Raw genomic sequence first — 25595 nt, forward strand, 5'->3', positions numbered from 1 at the left:
TACAAACATACAAATACATGCAACATGTATTTATTATCAGCATTCTGTCTGCCAATTTGATCCTTCGAATTTCCAAACAAATGCAAGAACGGCGTGTGAAACAGCACAAAATGTCAATCATGACAAATCATTTTCCAGATAGTGACACGACCTCCGACCGAGGGGTCTGAACTTCCGTCTCTCAGGCCGGCCCTGCCACGTCCAATTTGGCATAACACATGAGCACCGAGGTGGCAGAAGGAGAGTGGACACCACAGAGGAAGAGTGGGCTTTTAGTTTCTCACAGAGCTTGAATAATCTGTTTAAAAATCAGTAGGAACACCAGAGATTAAGTAGAAATGTGCACAGCACACACAGCATGAAAAGCAGCTATCAAAATGTGTTCAGAGGTAGAATGTAGTGTTTATGTTAAAATTATTACTTTTATAGCACAGCTACATAGTACTGTGACACAGGGGCAGATTTCTCTCAGGTAGCAAGTGATAATGCAATCAGTGAAAGATGGGAAAACGACTTATAATGCTTCAGAGAATCCTTGACTAATAGGATTTATGGCTTAGGGATTCTGGACCTACAACACCTAGAGGGGCGAGGGTCAGTGTGAATGTGAGAGAAAGCCAACACAGATGAGATGAGTGTGACATCCACCTCTTCTTTAATTTCTTTTTTTTTTTTAAACAGACAAAAAATTATGTTTTATGTCTCTTCCAGGACATAGCCAAAGCCTTATATCTTTTCAAAACACACTTCTGCGATTCGATGCATACTGTCCTTTTCAATATAAACTCACAACATCAGTAAACACTTCTTATTTATATTAATTTCCTTGTTTAGGAAAAACATGATGGTTTGCTACAATATTTATACAGGAAGTGAACAGCAAGCTTTCAGGTGAAAGTCTGGGGTTTGTTGGACCCATATGTCTCATAGGAACCTTCCAGATCCTTATATTCTTATATTATGTTGCAAACTGCAGTATTTCAAACTAAAGCCATCCAGTGGCGTATTACACCCCTGTGAAAAGTGCCACGAGGCCACCAGGTGGTGTGTCATACCACCATGAAAGATGCTGTCTAGCTGCATTACAAACTGATGCAGCCTGGTGGTGTATCATACCATCCTGAAAGGTGCCTTCATATGTTTGACGCCAAATTCATTGACCAAGCAGCTTTTTTTTTTTTTGTGAAGCCAGACATGACAGGTGCGAACATGCAAGACAAGCTTAATAATAATAGTAATAATAATAAAAAAAAGATAATAAGTTTACAAAGTGCTTTGGGAACCAAAGCAAAGCAGAAATGAGATACATAGACAGCGATACAACAATGGAAAGCCAAACAGCCTTACTGAGCACAAGTGAGACAAAACCAGGGTAGAATTAGGATAAAATTAAAACCAACAATGCAAGATGCAGGACGCATAATGTCAATACATAATACAAAGAAATAGACCAAATAAACAAACAACAGAAACGATAAAAGCAATCACAGCACAGATAAAAGGAAACAAAACCAAAATTAAAAAGATAAAATAAGAAATCACAAAGATGTTAATGATACATTGGGTGACATGGCAGGCTCCTAGACAAATAAACAAACAAATAAGCAAGGGCAAACTGAAAAAAAAAGAAATTAAGGATTTGTGGCTTGTGTAATAGTGGTTGGACGTCCACCTCTTAAAACAAAACTTAAAGAAATCTTTAGTTACCTGTCATTGTGGTTTGTTAGTAATAAGCTCAGAACTATGGTATGGTCTAACTCATTAGGAAACAGTTTCACTGTAACAGTATCTCCTCTGTTTTGACAGCAGCCTGTCTGCTGGCGAGAAGACAGCAGTGGTGTATGTGTTTGCTGCTATCAGCAGGATTGAGATACAAGCTCCTTGAAGCTCACTGGGGTGGCCAATCTTCCAGCTCTATCTGCAAAGAATGGGGAGAGAGGAGCATCAGGAGGATCAGCTCAGATCAGCTCAATGATCTGCACAGGAAACACAGAGCATGGGAACCCACCAGGGAGCCCCACATCAGTCCCTGCAGTGGAAATGTGCTGATAAAGCCCGACTCAAGAGAAAACATACGAGACATGTCAGGTTTTACAACAAAAAAAAAATCAGGAGATGCTTTTGAGTTCAAATTTGTGGCTTCAAACAGCTGTCACAATAAGGTTAAATGTGTAGAGAGACAATGATCAAAGTGATAGATAAAGTTCAGTAACAGTCTGAAACTGCAGAAACAGAACAAGACTCCATCAGCTAATCAGTCCAGTGAGCAAGGTACAGTGTGTGCTGCTATCTTGTGACGTGTGCTCGCCCAGTGATCAATACTGAGGCAGTGATGACAAGAGTTAAATATTGGCTCTGGATTTCAAAAGTGTTTGCTCAGTCTTTCATTACCAAATCGTCTCCCAGAGAGAGAGAGAGACAAAGAGAGAGGGGACAACTACTTATCCTGTCTGATGAAAAAAAAAACATTGTGTTTTGTCCTATAAAATGCTTCATCAATGACATTACTCTGCATTAATGTTTTGTAGTGTACAGTGCATTGTTAAGACCAGCACTGGTAGAAAAATAATTCAGATTCAGTACTTTAAATACTCCCAGAACCCCCAAACCTGCATGTTGTCTTGAAAAATATCTGAAATCACACCATTTATCATGGCCAGAAACTGTGACATTTGTACAGTCCCTTATGAAGCTGTAGTATGACCAATGTTCATGTTATAAAAGTGTTATTGTACATGTAATAATTTTGGGTATTTTTATCATCATTGATACAGAGACATGCTAACAGCATTTCAGCTATTTCATTTATTATTATTATTGTTTGTTAGGCTATCCCCATTCACACTAGTGTTGAATGCATTCCCTAGTGAAGGCAAATCTTTAAAAAATTGTAATAATAATTTTTTAAAAAGTATATTTAAGTATAACTCTGTGAAACCTGGATCAACATCACTTTTCCTTCATTCAGATGCCTTTAATTAGTATCCTTTACACCTTGAGCAAATTGGTTTGATACTTTCTTTTTTGTGCTACTTTTTAGAAAATATTCTTGTACTTTTGACTAATTTCTTGCGAATTTCTGGGTAATTTCTTCTCAAGTTGCTCATTGCCTCCATCCCATTTTTTAAAGAAATTAATCCAATTTGCCCAGGTTTCAAAGGGTTAAACTTCAGATTAAATTTAAAGAATTAAATAATATTACGACTTCAAATATAATAAATAGATTTCCCCCAAATAAGTCAATGCAATAACTCTCTCTAGTGGTGAATGCAGAATATTACAATGTGAGCATGCAGTCACCCTGTGCACCAGGTGTCGCTGTCTGATATTGTGGGTATAAAATCATCGCGGTGCTTCCCTGATTGTTTTAGCTCGTGTCGGTTGTTTCGTGGCTGTCAACAACACGGGGTGTAAACACCCACACGGAACAGACAGACTTCAGCTGCAGGACGCTACACATCAGCTTCAATAATTCAATAACTGTGAATGGGAAAGCTTGCATGATAGCCCCGTTGTTGACTCTTTTAGCTTAGCGGGATAGAGTCCGGAATAAAAGCCAGTCTGGTGGTTTCACTGTAACGGGGACGGAGGTGCATATCGGCGCTCGTCGGCGACCATGGCAGCGGCGACCGTTGTGGAGGCTGATCCGGCGACGAGCGAAGGCGGCGCCGCTTTCCCCGGCGTCCAGAGCCGGGGCTGGGATGAGTCTCAGCTCCGAAAATACTCCTTCCCTACCAAGCCTATTCCCAGACTGTCCCACACAGACCCCCGAGCAGAGATGCTAATAAACAACGAGGTAAACCGGCTCAGTTAGCCTGCTGAACTTTAAACAGTTACCCTTTTTACAGCACGAACCTGCAAAGTTAGATCCGCACCACAAACCATGTTTTAATGGCAGCTTGACTCAAGGAAACGATGTTAGGTTAAACCTTTGAAACCTGGAGCAGCATTTTCTTTCTCGTGCTGCCTCTTGACACCTCTGATGAGTATTTAAACCTTTGATCTCCGTGCAAACTGGTGCATTTTCTTTTAAAACACGGGAAAAGGCAAAGAGCAGCCTAGCAAGAAATGTTTCACACAGTGCAAGAAAATAGTAGATATAGAAATTGTTGTTTTTTTTAAGGCTAGGTGAAATTATATAATTGCAGTAATTACATATTTTAAATTATGTTACAGAATTATTTTGATTTTTAAGCACTTTTCCTTTTTTTTTAAACTATTTTGTCATTTATTTATTTTCTTCTTATTTTGCTTATTATTTTCTTCCATTCTTTTAAACAAAATTTCCAGTGTTTTGTCTTGTACTTCTTACTAATTTCTTGCCAATTTTTTGGTCATTTCTTCTTTCATTGCTGATTGCGTTCTTTCCATGTTTTTGTAAGAAATCAAGCAAATTTGCTCAGAATTCAAAAGGTTAAAAAGGTCCTTAATGCACACTATCTCCTTTATGTACGACCAGGCATCGAAAATGAAAGTAAACTGTGTTGGCTTTTGCTGTAGTTTATTTCTTAGCATGGGCTTGTGTGAAAGCTTTCATCATAAAGCATTCATGGGAAATTTACTCAGAGATGTTGCCTAATTTTAGTTGGCAAGTAGTCCTTTTAGTCATGATTAGATGACATTGACCTTATGACAGAAACATATTTGGTAGGTATGTTGATGAAGTCATGTCTCAAGCAAAAATCCCCTCATTTCCCAGTTCCAGCTTCCCAGTTCTGATGATTTAACCTTAGAAATCTGCAATGTGAGAATAAATCACAACTTTTTCAATTTGATAAAATTATTAAATTAGCAGCCACAAGGTAAATGTTGGTTTTTTTTTGTTTTTTTTAATGTAAACGTGTAACTCTGCTTGCTATTAGGAGGCTTTTTATAATTTTGGGAATGAAAGCATAATAAAACTGCAAAGTCCATTGGGATTCAAGTTCAGTGGTAATCCAGTCAGTTATGCCACATCCTTTGACACCTGCTCACATCATTAGGCGGGTTTCCATTAACCCCAAAATTGTGCAAATTGAAACTGTGAAAATATGGCGAATGGAAACATGTCAATTACGAAAAAAAACTCCTTATTGCAAAAAAAGTTTTTACACATGAATTAGGTGGTATTTCAGGTAATTCAAAAACAGCTATATTTAGCAAAACTGCAATGGAAATGCTTTTCTCTCTTTTATAGGTCACATGACGCTATGGCGATGCACTTGTCGGTAGAAACTGGCGCGCTCGGGCATGACGCAGCAGGCGCTAAGAGGTGTTATTGCATTGCATAACTCTCAAAAAACTGACCAGATCATCCAGAAGTTTTGAATCCACAACTCCTCTGTGAAATTGTGGACTATCCGCTCCCAGAAATCCCTCCCACGTAGCTTGCTTTTTCATTGTTGCTTGCGTAACTCGCCTATGTCGCCCTCAATTGGACATAATGATAGCTAGTGCTGTGGCTGCAATAGAAATAAACCTGCTAATGTTTTGAACATCCATTGCTGTGCTTCTTGGAGTTTATCACAAGTCATCTTGCAATGGAGTTTAATGACATTTCGAAACTATCCCTTAAGTTTTGCGCAGATCTGTAATGGAAACCTGCCTAATGTGTCTCGCTCATAAATGCAACGGGATAGTGAGTTATAACCCCACAGTCAGCTGCAGTTCCTCTTTGATGTGTGCGTGATTTAATTTCCCCTTTCCACCTCACCTGTTTTTGCAGGTAACAGGGGATGTTCAGGTGCTCAGGTTGAGACAAAAACCACCTTTTGTATGGATGACATTATTAAACTCCAGAGTGGTATTTATCTCATAAAACCCTGAACAAGGGATGGTAAAAACAAATATTTGACTTAAATCTGAGGAGTAGGTGTACAATAAGAATACTTTTTTATTTGAGAGAGAGAGAAACCTTATCCTATCTCTTATTAGTCATTTTCAGTGTCAGTACCAGCTGGAGCATTTCCCAGAAGGGTTGTATACTTGTGCATTGTCTAACACAGACAATAGGTAGTCTTTCCAGAAATCACCTGGTGGGACAATTAGTAATCATGCACCTGGCTTATATAGAGGTCCATGAATGTGTTGTCAGTAGTTATCATGTACATTTCATGTACCCTCACCCTAAAAGGTTGGAATATACACTTTAGCATTTTTACTTTCTGTGGGCTTAAGACATGGAATAGAACTCTGATACATTTGGTTGTTTTTGGATGATTTAGGTGCCAATTAAGAGAAGATGTCATATAATGATGGTGACCAAAAGAAGCATGAAAATGAAGGAAAAACCTTCACAGGGCTGTTTGACTGATGATAAAACAATAAATAAATTGATAGCTTTACAGATATGCTAGTGCATTTTCTGGTTAGTTGAAAATTCTGTTTTGTTGTGACACTTACAGAGGGCCGAATGGATGCATCACCTACTGGTGCTGTAAACACCATGTTATTATTTTCATGAATTGGCTACAATAGCTTGTGTTTTGGCGTGGTTTATTGATGTAAAGTGATTCTAGAGAAAATGGAAACATCTGGGGATTGATTTAAGTGTGTCTCGTTCAGGCAAAGATGCAAAAAGATTTCATAACATTGCCAAATAAATTGTGCATTAGCAACATTTGAGAAATCAGGAGAAATTGTTTACAAGGATCCTAATGCAACATCCTTATCAAACTCATGTGCCACATCTGAACTTTGTTACTGAATATTTATGTGTTAAGTGATTAAGTTTTTACATACTTTCAAAAAGGCAGATTATTTGTTTTACATGTTGGGATATTAATAAGAAATAGGCTGTTTCCTTCCCTGTGGTGTCAAAACCCAATTTAAAAAGAAATGTTTTATGTATTGATACCCCTGTCCTGAAGTAACTGCATTTGGGCTTTCTACACATATTCTTAACACTTCATAACTTGCACTAAAATATCTTCTTTGATATGTGCAGTATTCTCCTTTCAATAAGTCATGAGACTGATTAAGGAAATCTGTGTGTGCATAGCCTGAGATTTCAAAGAAAATGGAAGAGGGCATTTATTTTGATGAAATTAAAGACATTTCCATAAAAAGTCCATAAATTGATGTAGAGCAGCCACAATTTGGTGAAGAAAAATTGCCAAAGGAAACAAATAAAATGTTCAACACTTATAATTTCCTAAATGAGGACCCTCAGACCAGAGGTTTAAGTCCCCCCCCCCCCAGTGTTGAAACAAAACATATGATTGTTTGAACTGGAATATACATGTTGTGATGTGTTGTGAGGATCCCTCCTCAATTGCTCTTCCTCAGCCTGTGAGGGTCCAAGGACAGAGGGATGTTGTATGTTGTAAAGCCCTTTGTGGAAAATTGTGATTTTTTTGATATTGGGCCTTATAAATTAAAGCGATATTGAAACAAAATCAGTTAGAGATTTTATAATAATAATGGTTCATTATAGCACACAGTTTGTAAAGAACATGGAAGTGAAAGATCTGATAAAAAACCCTGCATTGGTGCATCCTTTTATTCATTATAACTGGCATAATTTGCATAATTGCATATTTATGCAATATAAGTTAGTCAGTTAGATCTTTATTTCGAACACAGCAAATAAAATAATACAACACAATTAAATAGAAGCAAAAACAAACAACAGAATGCCCACTGGACATATTCAGTCAACAAACATAAGTATTTCATATCCAAAAAGGAGTAGGAGGAAGTGAATACTAATCAAATCCTGCCACTTAGTATAATTTATTTGCTTGGCATTTGGAAGCTGTAGAAGCAACTTTCAACAGAATCTCATTTGTGAAATCTGATACATAAATGAATCAATCATTACATTTGCCCTAAATGATAGTTATCATATCTAACAGAGTGACCTCTTTTTGTTTTCTCTTCTCTTTGTATGAACTCCCCCAACGGCCAATCACAAAGGCGCGCGTGCTACTGTGTTATAAGACTGATATGTCCAAATATGGCTCGTCCATACTGTCGCTGCATTAGATAACGTCAAAAAAAAAATGTCCCTAAAACTGTGCGGCGCTGGATCCTAGGGACACACAGACATATTCCTGTATCCCTAAATGAAGAAGTAAAGATCCATGTTTTTATTATATTTAACGACACAAAGTCGATTTTACAAGCAGCGCAACATTATTTAACTCATCGGGACCGCTGCTCTCCGCGCTCTCGAGCAAAAGTGAAACCCAGAGCCGGTGCAGTGAGAGACAGGCAACGGGAGCGCGCATCCACCGGTCTACGTTCAGTTAGTCACGTAGCCCTCGGAGCCTCAGTGTGTGCGGTGCTATAGACTGCACCATCAATGTACTGCGCGGGCGTGGGCTGGATTCATGTTTCCTTTTTTTGCACAAGAGATAGTGAAAGACAAGTAAAAATTTCAGTCGTTTGGGGATTTTGTGTAGAAACTCACAATCGAGAGGTCACACATGTAGCAATGTTTATAACACGTCTTTTTAAAAGAAAAGAAATTAAAGGTCATTTAAAAAATTATATTTATTCTTTTTTATGAATCAGATTAAGAGTAATATGGTAAAGTAAAAAAAATAAATAATTGCAGATATATGCAGCTGCTGTAGATTTAGAAAAACACACTTAAATCCTACAGTATAATCATGGTAATAGATAATTATAATGTGCCACAAGGAACTTAAACCCTTTGAAACCTGGATCGACATCAGTTTTCTTTTGCAGTGTTCATTTGCCTTTCACAAGCATTTAAACTTTTTTGAGGAGAAACTTTTGAGGAGTCTCACAGCCTGGGGAAAGAAGCTGCTCTGTAGTCTGGTGGTTCAGCAGCTGATACTTCTGTATCTTTTTCCAGATGGCAGCAGGGTGAACAGACTGTGTCAGTATGCTTTCTATTGCTTTTTGTAGAAGTTAACCAGGATCTTGCTCTGGAATTTAGCCTTCCTAAATTTCCATAGGAAGTAGAGCCTTTTATGTGCTTTTTTAACTTGGGTGGATATGTGTGATGACAGGTTCTCAGTGACAGTGATTCCAAAGAAACTGTATCTGTTCACCTGCTCCACCTCAGATCCACTGATGAAGACCAGGGTGTGTGTCCTTGCCTCCTTCTTTCTAAAATAAACAATCAGCTCCTTGGTTTTACTGACGTTGAGCAGTAGGTTGTTCTCTGTGTACCACTCTGCAAGATTGTTGATTTCCTCCCGGTATGAACTCTCATGGTTGTTTGTAATACGGCCGATGATGGTGGTATCTTCACAGTAGAGTTATCCTGATGTCTGGGAGTGCAGTTATGAGTCATGTGTGAACAGGAGGGGGCTGAGCACACAGCCCCGGGGCGCTCCAGTGTTGAGCACTAATGTATAGGAGGTGTGACTGCCAATTCGAACTCTCTGGGGTCTGCATCTAAGGAAGTCCAGTATCCAGCTGCAGGTTGTTGTACTGAAGCCCAGAGTGTTAATTTTTCCAATCAGCCTCATTGGAGAGATTGTGTTGAATGCTGAGCAACAAACAGTATCCTGATGTAGCTGTTCTTATTCTCCAGGTAAGTAAAGACTGAGTGAAGAGCAGTAGATATGTTGTCCTCTGTGGATCTGTTGGTTCTAAAGCAAACTGGTGAGGGTCCAGGCTGGCAGGGATGTAATCTCTGATGTGCTGGAGAACCAGTTTCTCAAAGCACTTCATCAGCATGGGGGTAACAGCCACAGAGAGGTAGTCATTAAGACTAAACACAGCAGACTTTTTAGGTACAGGAACAATGATGGGAGTCTTGAGGCAGGAGGGAACAGTCTTTTGTGAGAGTGAGAAATAAGGAAATGGAAATGAAAAAAGGCAAACTTATTTTGCAAATTGTGAGAAATGAGTCAAATGTGACAAGATAAATTATGTGGAAAAAGAGAGAGAGAGAGAGAGAGAGAGAGAGAGAGAAAGAAAATTATTAGAAAATTCTCACGAAATAGAAAGTTGCTGATTTTCAGGATATTTTATTGTAACCTTTATTAGTTTCTTGCGAATTTTTAGGGTAATTCCTTGTATGTTCCCTTTTTTTTATATGTTCAAAGAAATCAGGCCAGTTTGCTCAGACTTCAAAGGGTTAAAGGTCTCATACTATGCTCATTCTCAGGTTGATACTTGTACTTTGGCGTTCTGCTGGACTGTGTTTAGATGCTTTAATGTCCTCAAAACATGTAATTTTTCTCATACCATTTGCCCAAATATACCTGTATTCACCCTCTGTCTGAAACACTGTTTTAGTGCCTGTTTTTTTAAACCTCCTACTACTATTGCAAACCAGTCTGCACAGATTGTGCTTCTAGGTCTTCCACATCTGCTTTCTTGGCTTCTTTGCACTGCACTGCAGCTGGGGAACGACTGTAACAGCACTGTAGCAGCCCTTTCTACCTTTATATAGTATAGTTGTGACCTCACAACTTCATGGGAATCCTAACGGCTCGTTTAAAGGCACAATTTCTGAATAGGGACTGTGTGTATTTCTTTGTGGCTTGATACTTTCATAGTATTGGTATAGCACCTATATCTGCATCATATTAAAAAGAGATAGAAATCTGACTTTTTGCAATAAGGGACCTTTACATGTAGTATGGACAACCACTGATTTTGTGCTTTTAGCAGTCTTGCAGTGATTGGTCTAAAGTGCTTTGCCCCATAAAGAGATTTTCTTACTTTTTTTGTGTAGGCCTGGGCTTATTCACTTGAAATAAACAAATATTCCTTTTTTTGTAATATTACTGACTTGAGATGTGCTTTATCTGTTTTCAGGAACCAGTGGTGTTAACAGACACAAACCTTGTGTATCCAGCACTCAAATGGGACATTGCATACCTCCAGGAGAACATTGGAAATGGAGACTTCTCTGTTTACACCGCACAAAGCCACAAATTCCTTTACTACGACGAGAAAAAAATGGCTAATTTTGAGAACTTCGTCCCCAAGTCACAACGAACGGAAATGAAATTCTCTGAATTTGTGGATAAAATGCATATAACGGAGGAAATGGGAGGAGAGGAGAGGTAAGATATAGTTATATTGATATTTTAGTTGGAACATGATGTGATAAGATGTAAGCTATGTTTGTATTAACCTTCCCTAGCTGATTTCCAATCTAAACAAAATCGTCTCTTAGAAGTTCAAACAAGCAAGTACCAGGAACAAGATTTGACTGTGCTGCAGGTGTGCCTGACAGTGAAGGGTGTTTTCTCTTGAAATGTAATTCAGCACAGGAAACTGGAGCGAATGACTAAGCATTTTGACAGGAGAAACGGGCGAGAAGCCTATTTCTGTGACCTGACTTGGCCTGGCAGCACACGCATAGATCACTTACTGAACTGAAGTTGCTGTTTGACTCACTGTCGCCTACAGTAGCTCTTATCTGTTTGTATTTTACTGTCCCTTTCCTTCAATGTCATGTTGTTTTTCATGATTTGGAAGAGATGCAGTTTGCTGAAATAAAAGTACCTTGTAAACAAAACATTCTTCACAACACTTTTGTAATTAGTTGCATAGTGACTTTTGTCAGGTCCCAGAGAGCAGAACAAGGTGGCTCATACATTTTGCATGTCTCTTTTCTCATGAATTTCAAGGGTATATCTGCAGCAGACCCTGAATGACACAGTAGGGAAGAAGATTGTTGTTGACTTCCTTGGTTTCAACTGGAACTGGATCAACAAGCAGCAAGCCAAGAGAAACTGGGGACAGCTGACATCCAACCTGCTGCTCATAGGCATGGAGGGTAAGGGCTCTTGCAGTAGTCATCCACTGCAACACTTTCACAGTTTCGGCTATTTAATGTTCGCCTTGTTGTTTTTCACACATTACATTTTCTGTTAATGTTCTCTCACCACAGGAAACGTGACACCAGCACATTACGATGAGCAGCAAAACTTCTTTGCACAGATCAAAGGCAATAAAAGATGCATTCTCTTCCCTCCAGACCAGTTTGAGTGTCTCTATCCATACCCTGTGCACCACCCATGTGACAGACAGAGCCAAGTAAGACACAGATATATCGAAATCCACCTAATGTTTAATAATGTGAACTTATAACTCAGCATATTTGTGATTAAGGTCTGTTATCGTGCTCTATAGTGGTAGAGAGAAATTCACAATAAAACTCTCAGTAAGGGGAATGATCCCCCGAAAAACATTGTACAATTATGTCTATATATTAAAGGGGAACTTTGGTATTTTTCAGCCTGGCCCCAATTTTCCAATGTTTTTGTGTGTCTAAGTGACTAATGAGAGCAACAGTTTTTGAATATGGTCCAGCACTGAGCGAGAGGGCTGTAGCTTAACAAAACAGGCTGCAGAGTAACCATTACAGCCATGTGCACATTGTTGATTTAAGTCAACTAAAAGTGTATGTTTTTGTCACTGACAGGCTGAGATTGTTATAACAAGTAGCTGACAATATTATAGAAAGGGCCATACAAAGATTGACCTTTTTGTTAAAGAGTTAGATCCTTGTTTAACCAGTAACAGCCCCAAAATCACTATGCCCAAACCCACCAGACTCCATTAATTAAACAGTAATTTCTATGCATATAGAGCCAACATATTTTCACATCTAAGTGGGTAAATTAAGGATTAATTTAAACCAATCCGGAGTCTGTGATTGATGGAACAGTGGAAAGATGAACATAGATGGTTTTGGTGAGTTTTATTTTGTTTCCGTCAACTTTGAATGGAGTGTGTCTAACAATAATTAAATTACTGTCTATTTAAAGGCAGTCAGGTGACTTTGGCTTTAGCAATATTGGGGAAAACATGAGCCTGTCAGTGGCAAAACAAGCACTTTTATTGGACGCACATTGATGGTGTGGACATGCCCAGGCTGGTTACACTGCAGCCTGTGTCACCACTGTGAGCTGCAGTGCTCCTCTTGCTCAATATTTGACCAATTTCAAAAAATTAATTTTCCCATTAGTCACCTAGACACAAGCACACCGTCAAATTGGGTCCAGGTTGAAAAATACATAAGTTAGCCTTTAATTAAAGTTTTTATGGAAATATTGTGTTAAGATTTTTTGAAATACGGACATACATTTCAGAAAAACTGGCACAGAATCTCTAAAGTAAGACCTATTTCAAAACAAATGTCAGGAAAGTAGGAAGGCATTAAACTGATGCATGATGTTCAGTGTGTTCATGTTATGCTATTAATCTGTATTTTTCATTCATAGGTTGATTTTGATAACCCTGATTATGAGAAGTTTCCCAATTTTAAAAATGTTGTTGGCTATGAGGCTGTCGTAGGCCCAGGAGACGTGCTCTACATCCCAATGTATTGGTAAGAAGTACCTCTGCATGTCCTTTCTACAGAAATTATGTTTCACTTATGGAGAAAAATTAGCTCCACCACTAAATCAGGTGATTATTTCAAGGGCACTGAGTTTCTTGGAAGCACTTCCAGCTGATGTGTTTTCATGCTCTTTGCGTTTTAGCATGATATTTTTTTTAACTGCTCAGGATGCTTATTATTCATCACTGTTCTTTTTTTATTATAGAGTGTTTACTGTGTCTTACTGATAGTCAGTACATTTGTGCTGTCAAAAGTAACAACGGTATAATGCAGCTGTGATTGTTAATAAAGCCGATGCATTAGAACATGATTGCACAGTGAGTGTAGGGCATAGGTGTTATATTACATACAGTTTTTAACTGTAAAGAAAGAAATTGAGATACTGTCACTGTTATAGTCACTGGTGTTTAATTAAAGTAGTTTCCTGAGAGGGATCCAACTTTAAGAGCTCATAATAAAAATGAAAAGCCCACTGCACAAGTGTTAGTTGTAGAATAAACCTGTATTGGTTTGAGACCATTGTTTAATGAATCCAGTTATTTATATTTTCTTCTTTCTTCAGGTGGCATCACATTGAATCCCTGTTGAATGGTGGAGTGACGATCACTGTAAACTTCTGGTACAAAGTATGCATATTTGAGTCATAGCAACTGCTACTTTAACATTATTGTTGATTTTGCCACTTTATGTTTTTTATTATCACTCACCTATTTGACTCATTTGTTCAGGGTGCCCCAACGCCGAAGAGGATAGAGTACCCTCTGCGAGCTCATCAGAAGGTGGCCATCATGAGAAATATTGAGAAAATGCTTGGAGAAGCACTTGGAGACCCACATGAGGTAAACGCACTTGTTTTTATATCTGTTTCACAATGCAAACTCTGTTCTATCATCAGTTGTGTAAGTCACACATGAATGTCACAGTCACTTTCTAGAACATCAAATCAGATCTTCATTTAGGTCACCTGTTACATGAAACCCCTGGGGCATGTTGACCCTTCCAGCAACCCAATTACTGTGAATATTTATGGCTTACCTGATTTAGTACAAAGGAAAGATATACGCAGTCTAGGACAATGAGTAAAACAATGTGATATGAAGTAGCTAATCCTAATCAAGAGTCCTTTTGTTTTTCTGTAGGTTGGACCTTTACTGAAAACGATGATCAAGGGACGATATGACCAGGATCTCAGTTAGAGCTGCACTCTTAAAACTGTTAACTGGACTGCTTTGGAAACTGTTTGCAGTGTTTAAGTGAGACTGCTGCGTACATTATGCACATTATGACTTTGGAGCTGAGTACGTATCACTGCATGGCAATAAGCCGACATCTTGAAACCATTCTGCTTAAGTTGTCTCAGAGTGCCATGGTCATTGCAAATACATCAATCACGGAAGAAACATGTAACTAACTCATGGGAATTTGCCCTACTTGAAGAAGTCTTGCTTTTCTTTTGTCTTTGAAAGAGGGCTTGATTTTGCTTAAAGGGCCAGTGTATAGGATTAAGTGGCATCTTGTGGTTCGGTTGCATATTGCAACCAACTGAATACTCCTCCCTTTTCAAGTGTGTATGAGAACTTCTGTTGGCCTTCAGGTAACGAAAAATGCAAAAGGCCCTCTCTAGAGCCAGTGTTAAGTTTGTCCATTCTGGGTTGCTGTAAAAACATGGTGGGCTCCGCCTAAGGTGTTATTTTGCATCCCACAATCACATGATTATGGAAAACTCTGGAACAATGCAATGATTGGCTAGTCGTCATCATGTCCACGCATCAAGGTTGAAGGCAGTTAGAGTTAGGGCAAAGAGGTCTTGGTTAGGGCCATAGGCTGTATAAAAGATGAACAAGATGGTCTCCACTTACTCCCACTAAACAAAAATGAAGCCAAAATATCCTGGATACAATCTTCCACTGGTGATGTCATTTGGTGCCAGAGTCTGTGCAGTAGGGATCTCTGCGATTGAGTTCCTGTCCATACACCTGTCTGACTAATTTCTAGCAGCACCACTGACCGGAGCACACCGATTGGCACAGACTGCTGTCATTAATTATGTCATTTATATAGTATTAAATAACTAATTAAAACCAAACTTATTAGAAAAAATGATAACCTGAGGATACAACAGTGCAATAAGAACTATCTAAAGTGATAGAAACCATCTTTGGAAAAAATATATTTGACATGTACTCTGATCTTTTAATTTGGCACATGTCCCATTGGCTAACATGGAGGGGGCAGGGTTTAATGATGCAGGAAGCCACCAGGATGTTTTGGCTTCACTTTTGGAGAGCTTTTAGGTCTTCCATTTTTATTACAGAGTGCTGTGGGGGTGACGTTTTTCTGTAGGCCAATCAGAAATCTAATGTTGCCCTGGTTCCCTCGTTAAAAAGCCTATGGGATTTTTCCATTGAATACCACTTTTAGGGTTTTTGAAGCATAAACGCAATCGCCGCAAGTAAAAAGCTAATGTTAGGCTAAAACAAACTGCACTACAGTCGCGTCGTCTTGTTCAGCGTGGTTTGATGTGATCACGCATTACATCCCATTTCTGCCATGAGATAATCCTGCACACTGGTCCTGTAAGTCTAGAAATATTTATGTAAATCAGTGTTTTGTCAACATCCCCACTATTCAAGCTGAAGGGTTTTTGGGTGCATTCACTTACCCAGTCAGCAGAAGTAGTCTGAGATCGGTACCTTTGAAACAACCTCAATATTTTGACCACTAATGGATTAATCAAGGGGTATTATATATACACAGCATTATCAGCTAAATACAGGATGTTTTTGAAATAAATGTAATGACACAGTTGTGGGTTGAAGTGTGGAGTGATCATATTTTAATCTCCATCTTTATCACAGAGACAGCTTTAAAACTGATCTTGTTCATACCTCTAAAGATTACTTTTAAGTGTTTTTGAAATATTTATCAACGTCATCTGCATTATCTCCACGCCTACCTAGGTGGTTTTAGGGAGTGATCAGCAAGAATTATCTGTTGCAAGGAAGAAGACAGCTATAGGTAATAAAACACAGAAGTACAGGGATTTAAAACTCTGATTAAATATGATCAAAAATATGTGTGGGTGTGAGAAAAGGAGGCTCATCTAGTCAGCTGAAGTAATACGCGACTGCTTGCGGTTAAACTGTTTTAGCTGAGCGATGCTGCTTTGTGTTTATGCTCTTGCTTGTTTGATTTGTTTGACTGTATTGAATGTGCTTTTCTGCATACCAGCAATAGGTGAGGGGCCACTGAAAATAAATTACAGCAATTTTTAGTTGCAACTAAATTTAACTTAAAGATGTAGAAAGAAATACAGTAAGTCACTGTGTTATGGAAACTCCTCAGAGTAATTAATGATAGATTTATGTTAAAAATCATATTACAAGATTTAACTAGTAGGACCATCTGCTGTAGTGCAACACAATGTACCATCTAGTGGTGAAGTTGTATAGTTACCTGGTTCATGCATACTGCTGCAAAACAGATATTCAGTATGCAGTATTAAATGCAGCAGATCTGAGATAAAATTAAGCTGAAATGTGTACAAAAGGCCAGTTGGAAACTTGTACTTTCTCTTATGATAACTGTGGATTTATAATCCTCGGAAAGTATTTATTACATCCAGCTGTATTTTGAAAACTGAATAATTTGAAAGATGGCTGTTTCTGTGCAAGTTTAATGTGCTCCCCAGAACTATTGTAAAAAAAAAAAAAAACGTACGTTAAACAAAGGAGCATCTTGAGCTGTATTTGCCAAACTAACATACAAACCGGTAGATGGGTATCAACAAATTCAGAAATTTTGCCATGTGACATTTGACAAATCAATAAAAAGTGAAAGACAAAATAGAAATATTGAAGCACTTAATTCACCAGGAATATACAGGTTTTCAGGGGTTTGTCATGATTAAGATTTAACACTTCAGTTGTTAATAAAGTGTATATCTATTTCTTAGAAATTGCACAATGATGAAACAGAAATGCTTCCTTGTTAAAAGAATTCATCCGGTGTTAGACAGATGTTTCATCTCTCTTCTATTGCTAGGTTAACCCAGTTTACTTTATGTGCCTTGTTTATGATGGCATGGTACTAAATGTTGCAAGGACTTGATTCATTTTTTAAAAAATGTTATGGTCAAAATGTCTGTTTTCATTCTGGCATTAAACAGCTTTAAAGGTGGGATTAACAAGAGTTTATAGAGATAGAGGCGTGTTTTTATGGATGGATGCCTGTTTTTTTGTTTTGTTTTGAAAATATAGTATGTGCTCTCCTGGTTCCTCAAATTAAAGTTTGTTTGCAATGTTCCACACCACTGAGTTCTGAATGATGTGATGATTAGCTTTAGTTAATTTTTTTTCATATCTTCCTGACATTTTTTTTTAAATACTTTTGGCCATAGAATAAATCGATTAGAAAATAAGTTTCCTTCTTGCTGGAGGACTTGATGATACTTTTTGCTGTGGCAGATACCGACACATCAGTGATATGAACAGAAAGGATATATTGAATAGAGTCATGTTGCTAATAAACTGCTTCTGTAGTTGGACGAGGTAGCCTAATCTCATTGTAAAATTTTAAGGTGGCTATACTCCATAACAGGTCCAGAGGCATTTCCTATTTAGCTAGTCCTGTAACTTATCCCTACCACTGGGCATCTTTCTCAGCTCAGCTGTCGATAACATCATTAGAGGCTGACCTCTGGTGATGTGTGGTGTGCACTACAATACATCGCCTCAAGCCAGCATCTGCATATCAGTTCAACAGAAGGAGTATTTGTATTTTGCGCTGTATTTTAAACTATGGGATTTCTAAATACCCTGGTATACTGTAATGCTTTGATACTACCCACTCCTATGATGATTTTTATGCACCAAACAATGACATAAAATATTTGGTGCTCTTGAACTTAAGCAACATCATGAGTGAATAATTCAAAGAATAGGATGTGAATGATCTACAAAAATTAGTATTTATTTACTACAAATTGTGCGTCAGCGGTCTCTCAAAGCACACAGTTAAAACTCTGAAAACTCTGTGACGAAACAGCTTCATATAGTAATTAAAGACACAATTGCTACTGACAATCAGTAACAACACATTGTCTCAACACTCGATTGTGGGACATCTACGCTAAAGGAAAACTAGATTATACCACCAATCAAAAACAATTGCTTATAGTTGCTTGACATGGATGCAGAACACAAATAAAAACAGTATATATTTGTGAATAATAAAAAACAACAGCTGCTTAACCCATTTATCCTAATATACAACTAATAAGAATCCAATCATAATCAAATTTCCACGACCAACAATCACAAGCGAAGCTTAAGTCACAACACAAATGAGATGAAAGGAGCCGTGATAGAGGACCACATCAGTAACATCATGTAAACTGACCCTGAAAGCACAGTATGGCCCTCTTCGCAATAAAACACACCACTTTGCAAATCTAAACATTTATATCAAAAATAAAGACAATGCTGATGGAATGAACTTGAATGACTCAAGTCCTCCCACAGCATATTTTGCTTAACGTTTAGGGGGCGACCTCAGTCCTCCACTTTATTATGCCAAAAGCTGTAGTGCTGTAGTAGTACGTGCAACCCTTGAGAACTGAATTTGTTGTGCTAGAAAATAATTACAAATCAATTCAGTGATTGTTTTACAATTTTTTCTACTGAAGTTAAGAAATACATTTATGGTGCGACCCTTGCTTTATCACCTGTGTCACTGACAAATACTTGACATTTCCTCTTTGGTTGCTCAGGTCTGTCGTAGCAACAGGCTTTCAAATTTCACTATAGGATGCCAAAACTTTGCATATTATCACATACACTTCCTCTATTCACACCAAGAGCTGTGGTGATAGGAGATGATAAAAATCAGAACTGTGGCCTTCCTCTTGTGGACTTACTTGCAACATATTTTCTTGTCCTGAGGATAATTCAAAGTGGTTCTCATCTATCTCAAAAGCACAGAACCTCCATAAATTATCCAGAGTTATCTGAATTGACTTTGACTGATCTGATCACAGTGCATATTGGTGGCTGTTTACACTTCATACCAGAGACTTGATTTGCCACAGATAAGAGTTTCATTTGAAAACCATTTTGTAGCACAACAACCTGTCCAATGCACAAGGGTTTGCCAAACAGTTCCACAGTGTGGTATTCCTGCATGATGTAAAAATAGAACTTTAAATGAAATTGGCATCAATGTTTTGATATTTACATAAAAAAAGCAATTGTGACTTGTAATGTCCAAAAGAACTCCACAGCACCACAAACTTATTTACAGAAATGACAATAGATCCATCTCTACAACTTCATGTCATAATTATGAATCTACAATGTCTATTGTACGTTAAAAGAAAATACAGTTAAAAAATAAGAAAATTAAGAGGTAAAAAAAGACAATAATGTCAGTGCAACATCAGACCTGCTGAAATGGCAAAAAGTAGATAGGTTAGGCTGTTACACAAACAAAGGTCACAACATCCTCACCAAAATATCACATAAAATTTAAAAAGCTCCTCAAACAACTAAAACACTGTAATTTAACCAAGGCATATAATGGTAACACAACATTTTTAAATAAGCCACTGACACACTCACAATTATGTTTCTTTACTCGGGGAAAAAAATCTAACATATTCAGGCCAAATGATCTTCTTTAAAAAAAAGTAAACAATATTGTCAGTAGCTGCTCTTACAGTATTGTGCTTGTCATCAATGGAATCGGTACTTTCGTGCAGGCTTGAGATTGACATATGTCTTCTTCATGTCCTCTGCCTCATCTTTCTTCACAAGCTGATATCGCTCTCCCTTTGTGGTAACCACCTGATTTCCGTGGTACCGAACTAGCTTCTTTGGAGCCTGTTAAAAAAAAAAAAAACCCACACCAGAGTGCAGAAGTTTTATTGCACAGAACAGTTCTGATAAAGTGTCATTGTTGATAAGCAGTAAAACCAAAGACTTACATCTTTGGGAGGGACAGGCCGGTGTGTTTTCTTATCATCCTCCCTGTCCACCAGCATGTACCTATGGAGATGAAACGCAGTCATGAAACCAGAAACAAAACAGTAAAACTAATTCGGCTCTCTACATGACAATAGCAACATTACTCACTTCTCCAGAATGCTCTCTTTGAGTTTTTGGTCTGCCACTGAGGAAATACTCTTCCCATGGTTTACCTGAGGCAACAGGATAACATAAAATCAGACTGTGAGGTAGGCAATGGCTGACAAGAAACACAGTGTCAGTGTAGCAGAGACTCACATTAAGAGGAGTGGGGCTGAGTTGGACATCGCCCTCTATGATAAGGCGCACTGCTTCCTCCATGTCTCCTTTGGCAATAGACAAGGCGCTGCGAGCCTCAGAAAGGCTACACTTGGGAAACATCTCCAGCAGGTGCTGCTCCTGGGACTCCCATTCAGACACTGGTAGCTGGACATGCAAACATTTGTGTTAGCTTTAATTTTGATGGATGTTAACAATATTAACATCAGGAGTCGTATTAACAATACGTTTTATCACAGTTATCCAAGGTTTTGAGCAAAGTAAAATAATGTGCTGATGTGTGCTGAAATGATAACCTTGGCAGTGGCGCCCTCTGTCTGTGTTTTAAGGCACTGTGATTCTCCTCTGGATGCTGGTTCACTTGGCAGGGTGGTGAGTTTCAGTGATATCTCTCCTGTGCTTGCCTTAGGTTCAACATTTTCTTCAAAAGCTAAATAAGGGACAAATCAACATCAGAACACTAGTATAAATGTTGATGGCAACCTAAAAAGCATTGCACTGCCTGATAAAGTTTGTTTTGGTGACTCCTTTGGCAACACTATAAACACGAATAAACATTTTGGAAAGGGTAAGACTGCCAAAGTTCTGCATGTTTAAGAAATAATAATAAAAGCACTACCTGAGCTCCGAGCGGTGGCTAATTTTGAAGCCAGATTGAACATCATTTCACAGACTTTGACACTGCAAATGAAAAAAAAAGATGTTATAACAACTGTTTAAGAAGGGCGTTAGAGAACATTTTATGCATGTATTTGAAATGTCTTTTGCCCTGTCACTGACTTAACATAATACATTTCTGAAAGCAGGTGATGTTGACTGATGATGCATTTTTGATGGATGCAATGTTTTATTAATTAAGATATATGTTTTATTTGGAGTATGACTTTCACATTACTGATTTTCCTTGTGTATTTGATATATATATTTCATTGAAGTGTTGATTATAAGTTGTTTAACCACCCTGAGTGGTTGAGCTGGTTAAAAACACCAGCCACCATAGAGCTTGTCAGCCTAATGGTGTGCATTTTGAATAAACACAGGAGTGGTGTTTGTTAATTTGACACATTTAACATTTGACCTGATGAAGATCCAAATAGGATTGAAACGTTGTCTTCATTAAAGTTGTCTGGCATGCAGTAAGTGTGCAAGCGTTAGTTTTTTCCTCAAAATCCCAAATGTAGTACAGAGCAGAGACTAAAGTGCAACTATCTGTTTACCTGTCAATTTCGGCAAAGCCAGGAATGTAAGCTTCTAACATCTCTGCAAAGACCTCCACGTCAAAGTTCTCCTCAACACTTTGCTGGGAGCCGAGGTCCTCTAGGACTCCAGTGATGTAAGACAGAAGAACATCATCCAGTGTGCTGCATTGAATGTCAAAAACAATAAGTTAGTGTAACAGAAAAACTAGACTCTTTTTGTTAGTATACAAAAAACACTGTAAAGCTGTTTACCTGAGATCTGCATCGGGAATGTAAGCCTGAATGAATTCATGCAGCGCACTGTGGATGATTTTGTGGAGGTCCATTGCGTTCTCCTGCAGAAATACAGACAAAATGCGTTACGCCGCAGCTGGCGAGGGCAGCTTTAGTAACTGCAAACCTTAAATAACCAAGCAGTTGTCTTCATGTACCAAATATGGCCCACCAGCAGCAGCTCAGACCTACATGGAGATGTTACAAAAGCATATCTTATGAAAGCTGCCGCTGCAGGATCTCATGCCGTCGCGGCAGGGCGCTTGTGGGGGTCAGTTTTGACTTTTACGACCGACCTAAAGTTACATGAACTTCTCAGCAGACCTCACGATTCATTTGAACACAGGTGCACAGTCGAGTTAGCCCGGATGCGACCATAACTACCATAACACTCGTTAAGGACGCTACTTAACGTCTTCACTAAACAAAGTAAGTTAATTGCTGTCAAAGTATCCTTAAATACAAATTAACAAATGTCATGAAACAATGAGTTTGAGTCACATTCACATGATATTATGTAACAAGCCTGCTAGCGTGGTTTTGTTGCTTAGCGTTAGCATCGCAGCTACTCAGGCATTAGTTATCAGCTAACATAATGTTAATTATTAGCGCCATGGCTAAGCTATTGTTCGCTAAATCGTCGCACCTCATACTAACACATGTTCAGCGCTCTGTCATATTTCCTACACATGACTAGTGACTATTAACTAAAAACAATAAGCTTTATATTCATATTGTCTTAGAGAAAATAACGATGTGTTGTTAGCGAACTAGCGTTAGCTATTGCTTAGCTAACAGTAACGGCTAGCTAACGGCAAACGATTCATGCAAAACTCTCCTTGGTTATTTACGTCGGGGCGACTTTTAGTGGAGTAAAACTTACTGTTTCAGAAATTATGGGGACATGAAGCTTTAAGTTTTCCCCAGATATGTTAGGGGGGGATGCTGGTCAGTGCAGTGGTTACAGGCTTTCTCTCCGTGATGTTAGCCCGCACGATTCAAAACATTGGCACGTCATTTCCTTTGATTGTAAACAGTGTGGTTAAGTCAGGTTAAACGCATCTTTTGGGCTATTTTATGAATGTCTGTATGTGTGAAACTTATTTGGAGTGATTGTTTGAAATGGAGTTGAAATGCCACGTGGAACCAAGAAAATATATGTATTTAAGGACTGTACTTAATGTATCTGAGGAGGGGGTGGAAGGGTGGGTGTCCCTCCCTCCCTGAAGCTACAAATATTTTTCCTTGAGCCTCCCTGAGTTGTCTGGGGGAAATGCATCTCTCTCTCCTACCACCATAAGCAACTATCTTTTTGTGTGTGTGTGTGTGTGAAATATTCACATCAAATGTTGGTAGTATTGGAGCCAATGCAACAAGCAAACAAAATGAGAGTTATCATCAAAACAAACAGCTAATTTCTTCAGCAAAATGTCCTCATACGTAAATAAAGAAAAACAAATAATAAAAAAAACAATATCCATATAGCACCTTTAAAAACATTTACGGGAATAATAAACCACACATTAACAAACATGCCAAACAGAGAAAGGTCTATAAAAGTCAAACCAAAAGTCAAGAACAAAATGTGTATAAAATGGTCAACAAAAATAAAGCAAATAAAATGAATTAAATTGATAAAACAGACAACTCTTGAAAGGCAGTTAAAGTACTGAACAAAATTTTAGAAAGTATAAGTATAAATGCAATAAAAGATGATAAAAAATGATATAGGTAAGATGTATGTTGGTAGTATTGGAGCTGATGCAATGAGCAAACAGCATGGGAGTTATCACCATCACCTGTGATATGCAATGATGCACCGCCACTAATTACTACCGGTCCCCATCTAAGCAGCTCTTAAACATCGATCAAAATTAGTCTGCACCGAACGACTGAATAAGAAATAGAAATATAAGGAGAAGTAACCACTGTTTTCACAGACCTCTGTCCATGCTGCTGTCTACCTGTTCTGTCTGTCTGTAACTATGTACGGACACACCAAAACAAATCACACACACAAAAGGCTTACTTGTCTGCTGCAGCACTGTGTACAGAGCTTTGCTCTTCTGGTAATGGAAAAGCAGTCTATAGCCTATTTATAGCAGGTTAACCCGTGTTTGACAAACCCATGTGCATGTGCTAATTTTGTTGGGAAAGGGTTATATGATAGATGTATTCACTATCGTAGGATATTGAAATTATATGCAAAATACAACCATTTAAAGTTGTAAGTCCCTCCCCTAAGCCAAAACAAAAAACACAAGTCCATCCCCAGTTCTTAAAAATATAAAAAATACTCCCCGTTTGTCACCACTCTCTCCCCCCTCATTAATAAAAAACAGTCCCTCCATGAAAAAAAGACAAGACGCCACTTTTTCTAATAAATAAAATCTTTTTAAACTGACTTCTTAAATGGTCACAACAACCTGAACATTACCCATTCAATACTAAGATCAGACACTTAAAAATTACATTAGAGCTGATACAATTTGTTGAGTAATTAATTAATCAGGTAATCTATCCACAGAATGCATGTTATTTGTTGATCAATTAGTCGATCAACAGAAAGAGGCCTGCAGGACAATCATTTGACAATTCATTGTCCTGCACAATACCTGCATAATTGGTGCAGGACTCTTTCACAATTGCAACATTCTCCTGAGGGACCTTTTGAAGGTAATCAGCAGCTATTTGATAACTGATTAATTATTTGTTATTTTCAAGCAAAAATGCCTTAAAATTTCCAACTCCTCCAAAATAGGAATTTTTTATGTATCCTCATTTTTATAACTGGATATCTTTGGGTTTTGGACAAATCAAGACATTTAAAGAAAACATCTTGGACTTTGGAAAGCTGTGACAGACGTTTACCCATCATTGTCTAACATTTTATCAACAAACAACAATTTGATATATTAATACGCAATTTATTTTTTTTATTAATTAAATGTCAGAAAATAGCGGAAAAGGCCCTGTGCATTTTCTCAGAGATCACTATTATGCTTTCAAATGGTATGTAATGTCCAACCAACAGTCCAAAAATCCAAAGTTATTTATTTTACAGTCATGCATGATAAAGAAAAACATGATGAAATGATCATACTTAAGAAGCATTAAACCTGCAAATGTTTGGTGTTTTTGCCTTAGAAAATGACCAAAACAATTATTCTACTGCCAAAGTAGTTGTCAATTAATATTAGTTCAATCAACTAATATATAAATAAACAAACTGATGCAGAACAAGCTAAATATGAAATATTTCATATGTCAATACATTGTGTACAACATTAAGCTACTTCACTGTACTTGCGAGGCATACATTAAGCAGAACATACACTAACGTGTATTATTTTAGTGAGTCTACAACAAATGTTTTAAGGTAACTAAAAATGTCAGGTGATGTCAATAAACTTTAAACCTATTCATTATGTTTTGGTAAATTAAAAACATGAAAAAGCCTTAAAAACAAGCAAATTAAAATAAAACAGACTACAACAAACAAGAAGGGACTTCTACATTAATATGCAACTCCATAATAAATCCTACTGTTGCTTAATG

At 37.9% G+C, this 25595-nt stretch overlaps 2 protein-coding genes and 1 long non-coding RNA gene across 4 annotated transcripts in view; 2 read left to right on the forward strand and 1 right to left on the reverse strand.

Moving 5' to 3' along the window:
* Positions 1-3399: 3399 nt before the first annotated feature.
* hif1an (hypoxia inducible factor 1 subunit alpha inhibitor) lies at positions 3400-17576 on the forward strand. The gene is made up of 8 exons (XM_042502392.1): positions 3400-3796; positions 10726-10976; positions 11547-11695; positions 11810-11955; positions 13146-13252; positions 13827-13890; positions 13993-14103; positions 14404-17576. Exons 1-8 carry the CDS (start codon positions 3617-3619, stop codon positions 14458-14460), a joined length of 1065 nt encoding a protein of 354 aa, XP_042358326.1. The 5' UTR covers positions 3400-3616; the 3' UTR covers positions 14461-17576.
* Positions 17577-19877: 2301 nt separating this feature from the next.
* On the reverse strand, positions 19878-23026 carry cuedc2 (CUE domain containing 2). The gene is made up of 9 exons (XM_042501792.1): positions 22921-23026; positions 22017-22099; positions 21783-21926; positions 21185-21246; positions 20862-20995; positions 20545-20712; positions 20395-20459; positions 20247-20307; positions 19878-20142 (listed from the first exon to the last, which is right to left on the reverse strand). Exons 2-9 carry the CDS (start codon positions 22088-22090, stop codon positions 19996-19998), a joined length of 855 nt encoding a protein of 284 aa, XP_042357726.1. The 5' UTR covers positions 22091-22099; positions 22921-23026; the 3' UTR covers positions 19878-19995.
* Positions 22357-25595, forward strand: part of LOC121954345 — a 52594-nt gene continuing 49355 nt past the window's right edge. The window contains exon 1 of one of the 2 annotated variants that reach the window (XR_006106567.1): positions 22357-22466. This is a non-coding gene — a long non-coding RNA (uncharacterized LOC121954345). The remainder of the gene's footprint in view (positions 22467-25595) is intronic. The other variant, XR_006106568.1, reaches the window with a different exon arrangement.

Source organism: Plectropomus leopardus, chromosome 15 (genome assembly GCF_008729295.1).
Source record: "Plectropomus leopardus isolate mb chromosome 15, YSFRI_Pleo_2.0, whole genome shotgun sequence".
NCBI classification, from domain to species: Eukaryota; Metazoa; Chordata; class Actinopteri; order Perciformes; family Serranidae; genus Plectropomus; species Plectropomus leopardus.